Genomic DNA, 13,739 nt, shown 5'->3' on the forward strand with positions numbered 1-13,739 from the left:
TTACATTTGTGAATTAGCTTATTTACCCTTGCTTGTTTACGAAAACATCGGAACCCTTGCTCATTTTGCACTACATTTGCGGCATTGATGCAACAACCTTTACTCATTTGACACTGTATTCGAGCCATACAATGTGTTGCTTCTGAACAACATAGGTTTAGTGCAATCCTGTGTTTGATCTTTTGTTATTGGAATTCAACTGAGTTTTATGTTGGCTATTGATAGCCTAACACAACCCTTCTCTTTTATCCAGATTTGGGACCATGTAAAATGTTTGCAACAAAATGAAAATAGAAACCACGGAGTTCCTAGCTTCCCTTTTCATATTCAATAGAAAGATGAAACTTTAAATGCATGGTTTGCACTTGGGGACTTGATTTTATCATGAACTTCTATAAGCCTCATGTCTATTGTAGATACCTGTAAAAGCTTAGGGATCTAGGCTTATTTGACTGATGTAATTTGTAGTGGTAAGCACTTATTTTAGTGAACTACTTGTTTGGTCCTTGACAATTTCATTCCTCACTACTTCTATTATACTTTTAAGTCTCCAACCATGCAAATAATGGGACAAATAGTCTTCAAGATTTGAAAATAACGAGTTTATCCGCAACCACTTCCTAATTGAACAAGTGTATCTCATTATTAAAAAATGTGGACATATGAATTCTTCATTGTGTATGGCAGGACAAATTTGTCACCATTTTTCAATTGGTGGTGGATGAGTTTGTCATATTAAATCTTTAATTTGTCTCATGATTTATGGTTAGGGACTTGAAAGATAAAAAGGTTATGAGGGATGAGATTGTCCAGCCTGATAATTATCAGGGTCTAGTTGGGTCTTGCCTCTTTTTCTTTTTTAATATTTTTTTCATTCTTTTATTTGTTATTCATGAAGTGATGGAAGAGGTTTCTTCTTTCTTATTTAGTTAATTTGTTTTTCCCTCCTTTTTCTCATGCAAGCTTTTCCCTATCCAAGATGTTAAGATCTAAATGTTTTATAATCTTTTTGTAGCATAGTTTTGAAAGATCTCCTGAAAGTGGTTTTATCAAGAACTGAAGAGTTTGGGGACTCTTGGAATACCATGCGTAATCAGTTACTAGGGATTTTTAGTGAAGCTCTTTCATCATATTGCAATGACATCGTTCAAATGATACAGGTACAAGCTCTCTTTTTTTCATGAAGATATTATCAGAACAGAGCTTTTAGTGAGTAGCATATATTCATGGCACCATTGCTAATATGCTATTGGATCTCTTCGACAAATTGTATTCTTTTATTGCTTAAGTTTAGTTTTTATTTCTCTCCTGAGTTTTTCCCATGTATGGTAATTAAATTAACATTTTGGAAGTGCCAAAATTGGAGAATGACTTCATCATAGTATATTTGCTTCGCTCGGTTTGGATAGTGTCATAATAAATGAAACGGAGGGTGCTAGGAAGGTTACAGAGCATGTAAACTGTAGTAAATGCACCATGTAATCATAGGGTTAAGCTTGTGAAACTCCAGAAGCATAATAAAGCTGCTACTGTATAGCCTGTAGCTAGCTCCTACAGGTTGTCATAGTTAGTTAAACTAGGCTACTAGCTCGAGTCACTATCTAGTTAAAATCAACAGAAGTTTATATATTGAAATTCTCCATGTTTTACATTAGAAAGCCTCTATCTTTCTTTCTTTCCACCCCCCCCCCCCTTTTCTTCATTATACTTTCTTATCCTTTCTCACATTTTCTAATCAATCCAACAAGACTTTTACAAGTACATATATACTGTATGCACAAGACATTGCTTCAACAGGGAAGCATGAAAACAGAGAGCAGAAAATAATTAGAATTCTTGAGATGTAATTTTGAGATAGCTCATTTCAAAGAAGGGCAAGGCTAAATTATTGCTGAAGCAAACAGAATCTTATGGAAATGCTTATTTAGCCTTTTAAGAGGAAGTTTGACAATGTATTATAGCATTCCAACTTGATCAATGAGGCCTTTTTATCTAAAAAATACATTTTCTGGTATCTTTGACTTTCTTCTATGATGAAACCAACTAGCCAGAATCACTACTCCTGATGTAAAATTAGCGTCTAACAGTTGAGAAAATAGTTTTTTTATGCTATAATTTTTTCCATTTGACATTTTGATGTAAATGAAGAGTTTGCTCATTTAACTTCTTTAAATCCTAAATATCAATTATTCTCTCCAGGGTATTCATGACGAGCTACTGTCTGAAGAGATAGAATTGGATAGAGTTCAATCTGACAAGTTTATTCCACGTCCTCTTGTACGTCTTCAAAGATATGTAGCAGAACCAAAAGCTAGTAAGAATTTAGATGGTGAAGCATTATTCCCAAGTGAGGTAATCAGATCTTTTAAGACAGATATGTATCATTATGCTCGTGTTTCTGGACTCCATGTTCTTGAGTGTATTATGGATACAGCCCTGTCGGCTGTGGAGAGGGAGCAACTGGAAGAAGCAAGCAATGTATGTGCCTATATTTTTGTTACTCTGCCAATATGCATATGTATGAATATTGTCATTCTATTAGATGTTACATTACATAATTTTTTTCTGGTTGTGGGGTTTTTTGGAAGAGGGGGGGGGGGGGGATGGGTCATTTTTAAACTTCTGAACTACCTAATTTAACCTACCATGCGGCTGTACTTTCAAATTCAAAGTTATATGCTTCTTGTTGCCAGGTCCTCCAATTGTTTCCCCATCTTCAGCCTTTGATAGCTGCCATGGGTTGGGATTTGTTGGCTGGTAAAATATCAGCACGGAGGAAATTAATGCAATTTCTCTGGACAAGTAAGTCACAAGTAATTCGGCTTGAAGAATCTTCTCTTTATGGTAATAAATCAGATGAGGTATTTTTCATCTTTCATTTTCAAAACGTGCTTCATGGGTGCTAATTAACTAAATGAAGTACTAGGTAGAATTCTGCTGAAAATTTTGATATTTCTGACAGATGTCCTGTGTCGAGCATCTATGTGATACCTTATGTTATCAGCTTGATCTTGCTGCTTTTGTTGCCTGTGTGAACTCTGGACATGCTTGGAGTTCCAAATACTCATTAAGGTTCTCCGGAAAAGAACAACTGGAGCTTGGAGATGGAGATGTTTATTCTGATCCTTTTGTTGAGAACTTTGTCTTGGAAAGACTTTCGGTCCAAAGTCCTCTTAGGGTAATAATCTATGTCAAATGTATGATACTGTAATGAGTGAGCTTGATGTTTTGCAGTCTTTGAGTAATACAACATTTGCTTATTATGACAGATGTTATCGACTTATATGTTATTTTATTCCCCATCTTCTATAAAAGGTCACCCTTTATACTGAGCACTTGAACATTCGAGCTTTATGCTTTTAGTGATATATGATCTATCTAGAGTGGCAGTTGTGGTACTGTTGGGTTTGGTAGTAGAAAAGGGGCAAAGTTTCAGTGGCACTGTGTAGTTTTTGCCACTATTTGGTTGGAGCTGATAGATTTAGGTGAACTAGAGAAAAGGTGAAGAAGATGAAGAGAAGAGGTGAGAGCAGAGCAGAAAGAGAGAGAGAGATCCAGAAATGTGAGTGATGATTCTGTTATTATGATCAATGATACTGAGCTTACAGCTTTATATACATGGGGACCGATTTTAAGTTAGTTAGGCTCCTAATAGATTCTAGAAGCGACTTGCCTAATCACTCTCTAACTGCTCAATTTAGTTAGGGTCCTAATTCTGACTCGACTCTTCTAGAGCTTCTCTAGCTCACTCTATTAGGAGCTAATGCTTGCACCTTCAATGACATATTTACTGACAAGCATGTTTTGTGGGATAGGATTAGATGCTTAGCATCTTTTTGCTGTAAAGCTCATGATCTTTATAGGGGCTTTTCCTCTCAGACATGCTGAGAGATTGGAAAGTTATGTTTTTATAAATTGATCTGTTGGTTGTTTTTCTTTTGTATAGGGGAACCTTATTCCCAATAATAGTGATGTTGTTTTGTTACCTTTATAATCCTTTGGTAATACTTCTTGTCTCAATCTGTAACACGTTCTTAGGTGATTCTTAACCATGTAGTACTTGAATGTTGACTTGTGCATGGTAAATATACAAACTGGGATTTGAGAATTGATTAGGAAAATATATATTTGTTAATATGTAAAATACAAAGGACATCACTCAAACTTAAAAGATCTTCTAATAGATTGGAAAGCTATGCTTCATTGTTAGCATTTTGTTTTTTATTTTTGTTCCTGTATTAGATGTCTGTTGTTCTAGTCTTCTTATATTGTATCATTCTTCTTTCATACAGAAAAGAACGGTATATTGGTTTCTAATTAAACATTTCAGATTGGGATATATTATGCATGGATATTTTAATGTTCATATGCTAGTCTTATCTTCTGTTGTACAGTCCTGACTTTACAGTCTTTGTTAGGTACTTTTTGATGTTGTCCCAGGCATAAAATTCCAAGAAGCCATTGAGTTGATCAGTATGCAACCCATTGCCTCTACTCTAGAAGCTTGGAAGAGGTGTGCTTATGTTTTCCTTTATCTCTCTGCATGGTCTTTAGAGTCTCTTGAGATTAAGATGGATATTTGCAGTTAAGGTGGCTGGATGTCTTATTATTATTATTATTAATATTATTATTATTATTATGGATTAATTAAGCTACATGGGATTATGCAAGCCGTGTGTGGCTAGAATTTCTTGACATGAAATGTTAAAATACTTACTCTTGTGTTTACTCTTAACTGTATATGTGTGTAGGAAGCAAGATGTAGACCTCATGCACATGCGTTATGCTCTAGAATCTATTGTTCTTGCTTTAGGAGCGATGGAAAGGAGTACATCTGATGAAATAGAGAATCATCAAGCTGTGCCATTATCCCATTTGAAGGATTTGCAGAGCCATTTGGATGCAATTAGTAATCTTCCTCGCAAGGTTATTCTCTTTTTAGTGATCTTATCATTCTATTGTCCCACTTGCAGTAATTTTCTTCAGTTGGTTGTGTAAGGCAGGTTCTATTAATATATCTTATACTTATCAATCATGTTGTAATTTTCCTAGTTCTATCTAGTTAAATTTCGTTGTGTCATTCACACGGAACATACCACCACACACCAGTGATGTGAACTCATGTTGTATTGGCCATTGGGATCTTTTGTTGCTTTTTCCCCCATTTTAGACAAAAACAGTTGATTTGTTCCTAACTTACTTTTTGTTTTGAAATTTGTCTTTTTAAGTAGTAAAATATTCCAAATTCGTTCTATGAATAATACAACAAACAACAACAACAACAAAGCCTTGTCCTACTAGGTGGGGTCGGCTACATGAATCAAACGACGCTATTGAGCTCTGTCATGTATCATGTCTACAGAGAGACCGTTTACATATAGATCTCGTTTGACCACCTCATGGATGGTCTTCTTAGGTCTTCTTAGGTAACTGTAAGGAAAAAGTTTTGCAGGATATAATATGCTGTGTGTCGGGAACTGGATGTTTAGTAATTGATAATGAGCATCCATGCAGTAGGATAAACATTTTAAAAGGTTTCCATGTGCCATTGTTTTGATATTTCTGTGATTTAAACTGTAAATTTCAGTGTCATCATAAAGTGTTCAAAGTCTAGTAATTTTCTGTCAGCATACTTATCTTTTGGGAAATTTTCAATGATGCAGATTTTTATGGTGAATGTGATTATTTCGCTATTGCATATGGATAATGTTTCTATTAACTTGATGCATTGTGGATCACCATGGAGTGATTCTAAATTATCCAGTGCTTGCTCTTTGGAAGATGATTATCCAACCAGAACTGAAGGGGCAAATAAAATGGTTATATCTTTCACTTCTTTGCTACTTGATATATTGTCTCGCAACATTCCGACATCAGAGATTGAATTAGAGAACACACTATCTGATAGTGTTAATACAGCCACTAGACAGGCACTCGAGTGGAGAATCTCAATCTCAAAGCGTTTCATTGAAGAGTGGGAATGGCGTTTGTCAATTTTACAGCATCTTCTACCATTATCTGAACGCCAATGGAGATGGAAGGAGGCTTTGACGGTTTTACGTGCAGCTCCATCTAAGCTACTTAACCTGTGAGCTCTGCCTTTCTAATGTATAAAATAGCAAATAAAATGTATCTCATGTCATATTTGAGAAATCAAATCTTGTGTTTCTTCTGCAGTTGCATGCAAAAAGCTAAGTTTGATATTGGAGAAGAAGCTGTTCATCGATTTTCATTATCTGCTGAAGACAAAGCTACCCTTGAGTTAGCCGAATGGGTAGATAGTGCCTGCAATAAAGTATGCATATATTCTTTTCAATTTTATGTGACAAATGTAATCAGTATTAGCTGCTAAGAGTCGTAGCGGTTACAGTCTTTTGGATGCATTCCTATTTCCATTTCTTAATGGCCTTCGATTTCCTGTTCCCTGTCTTGGAGGATGATGTAGCATTTTCTTCCATATGTAGGAAGATGATGTGGTATCCCGTGTACATGATCTGGATTTTTCCTCTTTACGTTCCCAGTTGGGTCCCTTGGCTACCGTAAGTGCCTAAGCAGTTTTCATTTTGTCATTTCAACATAATAAAATGAGTAAATATGTATTTCGTTGGTTTTGAGCATTTGCATTTCTTTCCAGATTCTTCTTTGCATTGATGTTGCTGCAACTTCTGCAAAGTCTGCCAAGATGTCGCAGCAGCTACTTGATCAGGTGCTGCTATCCTTTGTTCAATAGATTCCACTCCTTTCAACTAAATTTTCCTTGCATTATAGAGGGAAGGAAGAAAGAGCAAATCATATGATGTAGGATAAAAGTAATCCCCTTTACAGAAGCATGATAACAAAACAGAGTGAATCCAATCTATTTCGTTAGTATTACACTTCTCTAAAAGAAAATTGGAATGCATAAACAAGGGGAAATAACTAGAGTGAAGGAAAAAAATTATATCACCCAGGCAGTTTTGTGTTCATCAATTGTTGAAACTATTACTAACTTTTATCTCCTGTTATTCTTTACTCTTGCAAGGTTTTGTCCTGCTGACTAAATCTTATGCTCAACCATTTGCAGGCACAAACTATGCTTTCTGAGATATATCCTGGAGGATCTGCCAAAGATGGATCCACTTATTGGGATCAGATCCTTGAAGTGGGAGTCATCTCTGTGTCACGGCGTCTTCTAAAGCGCTTACATGAGTTCTTGGAGCAGGTGAGGAATTTTGAGTACTATTTATTGGTCTAGGAATCATTTTCATGTTCAGCATTGTGGGCCTTGAAAGCTATAGTTTAAACCTTTCTGATTTTAGTCATTGGCATAAGCCAACTGTATCTCATTAGCTTTCCTACAGTGTTCCTCTTTTATGTTGTCTGGCAGACTCAAAAAAGATGAAAGTTCCAAGTTACTCATTCTACAACATCACATGCATTACCTAAATAACTCATTGATTGCAGTTCTTCATTAACTAATTTATTAGGCGAATTCTAGTATGCCTATGTTTATGGTGGCTATGAAGTGGTGTTAAAATTAAAATCACATTTTTTTTTACATTTTGGTAACACTTTTTTTTAGCAACACTTTTTAAAAAGCGTTGTTAAATAGTAAAAAAGCATTACTTTAATTTTAGCAACACTTTTTATAACACCAGAGTCACCATAGCCACCGTAGCATAGGCATACTAGAATAACTCAATTTATTATTACCCACATATCTACCATCTATATTTTTTCAATCTTGTAAGAAGGCTGTCTTGGCAATGATGTTTATATGTTCTTCCCCTTCAGGACAACCCTCCAGCACTTAAGGCAATCCTATCTGGGGAAATTATTATCACTTCCCCGAAAGAGTCTCACCGGCAAGAGCAGAGGGAGCGTGCTCTTGCTCTGCTGCATCAGATGATTGAAGATGCTCATATGGACAAGCGGCAGTTTCTCAGTGGTACTTCTTTCATGTTTCATTTGGCATGTTATTAGTGGTGTTATTAATTATTATGCAAAAATATGAATAATTTTATCTATAGGCATTTCATTCCTCATCTTCTTTGATTTAAGCAATTGGGTAGAGACCACCTGGTATTCCTCTCTTCTGATTAGAACACGTTTTTTATGCATAAATCATAGGTAAGCTTCATAACCTTGCAAGAGCTGTCGCTGATGAAGAAACTGAACCAAGTACTACTACTAGAGGTGAAGGACTGTATGCTGATCGGGGTGTTATTGCCACACACAGTGACAAGGACATTATACTTGGGCTTGGTTTAAGAGTTGCTAAACAAATACCTTTGAGTTCAAGTGGAGGAGAAACAGGCCAGCACTCTGCTGGTTATGATATTAAAGATTATGGGAAGAGGATATTTGCTCCCTTGACTGCCAAACCTATGACATATCTATCACAGTTCATTCTTCATGTTGCTGCGATTGGTGATATAGTTGATGGAACTGATACTACTCATGATTTTAACTTCTTCTCTGTCGTGTATGAGTGGCCTAAGGATGTAAGGTTCTCAAAATGTTTGAATTATTGACGGAACATTTACCATGATTTTGATTTACTTCAATGAGTACCCATTGCATGTGATGGTTGACAGCTTATCAATTTTGTAATCAGATGATGCTTGTTTATTCAGCTACCCCTCTTTGCTTCTTAAGGAAATCATAATAATTTATTTTAAAAGATATAATTATTATTTATTCATTTATTAATGTATTTTTATGTTTCATGTTATGAGCAATATTGCTTTAATTTAATCACCTGTGCTGGTTTTGCTTTTCTATTTACAGCTTTTGACCCGGCTTGTTTTTGAAAGAGGCAGTACTGATGCGGCTGGAAAGGTAGCTGAAATCATGTTTGCTGATTTTGTACATGAGGTGATTTCGGCATGTGTCCCTCCAGTTTTCCCTCCGCGATCTGGACATGGATGGGCATGTATTCCAGTTGTTCCTACATTCCCCAAGAGCTGCTCTGAATATAAAGTACTGTCTCCATCATCTAAAGATGCTAAACCTAGTTGCTATTGCCGCTCTTCAGCAACACCTGGTGTTGCTTTATACCCTCTACAGTTGGATGTGGTGAAGCATTTGGCAAAAATTTCCCCAGTGAGGGCTGTATTAGCATGTGTATTTGGGAGTACTATACTGTACAGTAGCAGTAGCTCTTCAATTTCAAGCTCCTTGAATGATGGATTACTGCAAGCTCCAGATGCTGATAGATTATTCTATGAGTTTGCTCTTGATCAATCTGAAAGGTGCATGCCCGTTCTTTCGATTTTTGTTGGCAAGTGGCAGTTTCATATAAACATGTGTCGAACTATTTCACTGGCAACAATCTTCTGGGTTCTTTGGGTTTGCTCAACACCCCCTATCTCTTTTTCTTCTTTTTCTTTTTTACCAAAAAGAAAAATAGCATTGAGTTGTGCATTCAACTTGTCTTGTGCATTATAGGATGAAAATTTTGTAGGTTAGAGTAGTGTTATATATATATATAACCATCCATTTGTTTCCTTAATTTGTTCATTTCCCATGTTTCCATAGGGTTTTGTTTCCTTTGCTTTTTGTAAGGGAGGAGTGTAACTAACTGTTTCAAGAATGCATCTCGCCCTCTTCTTTTAGTTTAATATACACGGTTTGTATGCTATCAGTCAGTCTGTGTTATAAATACTTGTTTATCCTTATCTTCTCTCCAGGTTCCCAACCTTAAACAGATGGATACAAATGCAAACTAACCTCCATCGAGTTTCAGAAGTTGCAGTAACTGGTCAAACAGCTGATGACAGCAATCGCGAGGCAAGAACTTCTATTAAGAGAATTCGTGAACATGACACTGAGACAGAGTCAGATGCTGATGACATTGTTAGTAGCAGTTCTATCCCTGTGGCTCTAACAGAACTGAATGGCCATGGAATTGAAGCCACAGATTTCTCGCACGATTCCTCAAAATATGAAGCTGGTCAAATTGATACCACAATATTCCTTTCATTTGATTGGGACAATGAGGAACCATATGAAAAGGCAGTAAGACGGTACAATTACTTCAAAATTTTCTTCCCTTTACTATATTCAATTGTTCTTGCATTAGAATTGTAGAATAAAGAGAATATCATATAATGTGTTAATTATATTTTAGAATATATTGATGAATATTTCGTTGGATTAGTTCTGATGTTTACTATTATTCTATGATTATTTCCTTATTTGAATAGGATTAGGGTTTCCCTATTATAATAAATAGGGATAGGGATAATGCCTTTCCTCTTGTAACATACCACACATCAATCATTTTGTATTTTCTTCTAACCTTTCCCTTCTCTCTTCCCCTGCTTTCCTAAATCCCTAATCTCGAGAAAGAATGTTGCCTACATTGTGTAATCAAGCAAAGCTCAGAGCTGTTGTATGAGGTTTTTCCCTAAATGACATGCTGAGGATTGGAAAGTTTATTTCCATTGTTTTTTAATTCTTTGGTTGCTTTATTTTCCTCTGTTTCCTGTTCCTTCTTTGGTTTACAAAAATCCCCCCCCCCCTGTTCCTCTGTTTTTTAGTTTATATGCTGAGGATGCCTAATTCTCCTCACTTTTATTCTTTCAATTCGTATAAAAAAGAAATTTTTTTTTTTAAACTGAGGCTTACTCTTTCTTTAGCGATTTACATGTTTCACGTGCTCTTTTCTTTTCTTTTCTTTTTTTTTTCTGTTGTAGACTTATTGAGGAAGGAAAACTAATGGATGCCCTTGCACTCTCGGATCGCTTTCTACGTAATGGGGCCTCTGATCAGCTTCTTCAGCTACTCATTGAACGTTCAGAAGAGATTCACTCAAATTCTGCACAGCATCATGGGTATGGAGGAAGTAATCTTTGGAGCAACAGTTGGCAGTATTGCCTAAGGTTGAAGGACAAACCGCTGGCAGCTAGACTTGCCTTAAGGTGTGTGAATAATTTCATTTTCTTGATTTAGCAGACTATATATCTGGTAAAGGATATATTCTGTTACCGTAAGTTCTGTTAAAAATATAGAACTGTTTCTTGTCTTCACCTAACAGCTTAAAAGTTTAGGATAGCTAGTTCTTAATGTAGTTTGTCAGTTATTCAAATCGATAGGGTCTTTCACTAAAGGCTTGATAGATATATGAAATCATTTATTGCAATCCTGTTGGCGAAGTAAGATATTATGTTTCAGCCAAACTTCTAGTGCTGCTTTCTCTTCATTTTTTTGGCATGTTTACATTAGAGAATATGATAGTTGCCTAATTGCTTTTTTAAATTCTCTCAGCCTATGATGGCATTCTCAAATTTCAGAATTTTATAATAGGTATGTGCACACTTGGGAATTAGATGCTGCTTTGGATGTTCTGACAATGTGCTGTTGCCACTTGCCTCAGAATGATCCTGTTAGGCAAGAGGTACTTTTCTTTTCCTATCATTCTTTCCATTAATACTATATTCTTACATCAACATCGCCATTATGGTGTGATGCTTGGATACTCTTTATAGTGTTTGTCATACCCATGCTGGATGCATCTCTGTTACGATTAACTGGTGGGTACTCAATACTCATGGATAGCTAGTTAGCTACACATGAGTATCCTATATATATGATTAACTCTACTACAAATATGTTGAGGTACATCTTGGTCAAGTCTTACCATGAGTTGATATTATCTAAGTAGAAGCCAGTGAATGCAAAATGTCCTAGTTGTTTGGTTTACTACTAAATATAGCAAACCCATAGTTTTTGAATTTTGATGGTGGATGGCGGCTAATGGCGGAAGGGTAAAAAACCGCCATGAGGTTATAGCGGATGGTGTTGCGTGAAATGGCAGATATGGTGGATACATTCAAAAAAATATAAATTATATACAAATATATACTAAATAATCTATAAAATTTAAATAAAACTACTAAAAGACAAAAGAAAATTATATCTAAACTACTAACTACTAATACTTTATCAGTAATAATGTGAAACTATTTATCCACAATCAATATTAAAGATTAAAACTAATATCAAATTGACATAAATAGTAATATCAACACAAATAAAGCAGTAGCAAAAGCAAATTGAGGGTTTTTAATATAAAGTACAAAAATTGAGGGGTGAGAGTAGAAAAAAAGAGATTAGAATGGAAAAACAAAAAAACTCTAGGGTTCAAAATATAAAGAAAAAAAGGAAGCAGCTTAGAGAAGCAGAGTTTCACAAACAACGTTCAATGTCGTCGTCTTCCTCTGCAGTTCGTGGTGCCGTCGTTGTCAATGTTCTGTGCCTCTGCAGAATAGCGGTGATGCTATTGTTGGTGATGAGTCGGGGTCACAAGTCTTCGTCTTCCTCAAGCAGCAGAGAGGGAAAGTGAACAACAAAGATTATAGAGGGGCGTGAAGAGGCAGTATACGAGAGCCAATGAAGACCCTCTAATTTTTAAAAAGAAAACTCCAAACCAACCCGCCATTTCTGCCATACCTGTATCAGACCGCCATGGTGCCACCGCAATTGCGGCCACCATTTCCGCAACACCACAAACTTAAAATGGCGGTTAGCCCAAAAACCGCCGCGCTATAATGTCATGTTCCGGCCATGGCTGCAATTTGAAAACACTGAGCAAACTACTGTCTTTCAAAAATTTTATCTGTTCTACGGTTTGATACTTTATTCTTTTTGTTTTTATATTTCCGTATTTACCTGTATTTAAAAAAAAAAATCTTTTGACATGCTTCATATGGTATTAAATTACGTTATTCTTTGTAATGTTTAGATTTTGCAAATGAAACAAGCTCTGCAGAGGTACAGCCACATATTAAATGCGGACGATCATTATACAAGCTGGCAAGAGGTTATATTCTCTTCTGTAAACTGTTAAAATGTCCAATGTATCAGTGCTTTTCTTTTCTTTTCTATTTTTTTTTATTTATTCAGAAGTCTATGTTGTTTATGTATACGGGTTTACATGAAACCACCAGTAAATGATGTATTAGGATTTAGGAATATGCTTATAGTAACTTATTTTTCTCTCTTGATTATGACAAATCTTGGCGTCATGAAAAGATTGTCTGTTTCAGGTTGAAGCAGATTGCAAGGAAGATCCAGAGGGGCTGGCACTTAGATTAGCTGGAAAAGGAGCTGTATCTGCTGCATTAGAAGTGGCAGAAAGTGCAGGGTTGTCAAATGATTTACGAAGAGAGTTGCAGGGACGACAGCTTGTGAAACTTCTAACAGCTGACCCTCTTAATGGTGGGGGACCAGCTGAAGCCTCACGCTTTCTTTCTTCATTACGGGACACAGATGATGCCTTGCCGGTTGCGATGGGTGCAATGCAACTGTTGCCCAATTTGCGTTCAAAACAGCTTCTTGTAATCAAACATTTATCTATCATATTGTTCCTTCATTTATTGATATAAATTGTTGTCTCCGAACTTTTGGAATTCCCTCAACATCCTGGTAAATTTTCTCTATGCATTGTTTGAAGGTTCACTTCTTCCTGAAGCGGAGGGAAGGAAATTTGTCTGATGTTGAGATTTCCCGGCTTAATTCATGGGCGTTAGGGCTTCGTGTGCTGGCTGTCTTGCCGGTACCGTGGCAGCAAAGGTGCTCTTCCCTGCATGAGCATCCTCATCTGATTTTGGAAGTGTTGCTCATGCGGAAACAGTTGCAATCAGCAGCACTGGTACTATAATTTAACTTTGGCTAGGTGCTTTAATTACATGCATTAGTATTCATTTTTCTTTTTATGACTTCTTTATATCTATTATTTTTTATAGGATATGCAG

General features: G+C 36.1%; 1 protein-coding gene across 4 annotated transcripts in view; it reads left to right on the forward strand.

Moving 5' to 3' along the window:
• The window catches only part of LOC107612622 (zinc finger FYVE domain protein), a 29,097-nt gene that overhangs the window by 3,323 nt on the left and 12,035 nt on the right, over positions 1–13,739 (forward strand). Inside the window, exons 2-21 of one of the 4 annotated variants that reach the window (XM_016314316.3) lie at positions 1,016–1,160; positions 2,200–2,478; positions 2,694–2,861; positions 2,963–3,178; positions 4,419–4,513; positions 4,752–4,926; positions 5,664–6,088; positions 6,178–6,295; positions 6,465–6,539; positions 6,635–6,706; positions 7,064–7,201; positions 7,774–7,927; positions 8,110–8,483; positions 8,770–9,233; positions 9,672–10,007; positions 10,680–10,904; positions 11,290–11,380; positions 12,728–12,805; positions 13,032–13,322; positions 13,439–13,636. In XM_016314316.3, coding sequence (XP_016169802.2) covers positions 1,016–1,160; positions 2,200–2,478; positions 2,694–2,861; positions 2,963–3,178; positions 4,419–4,513; positions 4,752–4,926; positions 5,664–6,088; positions 6,178–6,295; positions 6,465–6,539; positions 6,635–6,706; positions 7,064–7,201; positions 7,774–7,927; positions 8,110–8,483; positions 8,770–9,233; positions 9,672–10,007; positions 10,680–10,904; positions 11,290–11,380; positions 12,728–12,805; positions 13,032–13,322; positions 13,439–13,636 — 4,117 coding nt within the window. The remainder of the gene's footprint in view (positions 1–1,015; positions 1,161–2,199; positions 2,479–2,693; positions 2,862–2,962; positions 3,179–4,418; positions 4,514–4,751; positions 4,927–5,663; positions 6,089–6,177; positions 6,296–6,464; positions 6,540–6,634; positions 6,707–7,063; positions 7,202–7,773; positions 7,928–8,109; positions 8,484–8,769; positions 9,234–9,671; positions 10,008–10,679; positions 10,905–11,289; positions 11,381–12,727; positions 12,806–13,031; positions 13,323–13,438; positions 13,637–13,739) is intronic. The other 3 variants (XM_088495940.1, XM_088495939.1, XM_088495938.1) reach the window with 3 other exon arrangements.

Source organism: Arachis ipaensis, chromosome B8 (assembly GCF_059453495.1).
Source record: "Arachis ipaensis isolate K30076 ecotype BB chromosome B8, ASM5945349v1, whole genome shotgun sequence".
Lineage (NCBI taxonomy): Eukaryota > Viridiplantae > Streptophyta > Magnoliopsida > Fabales > Fabaceae > Arachis > Arachis ipaensis.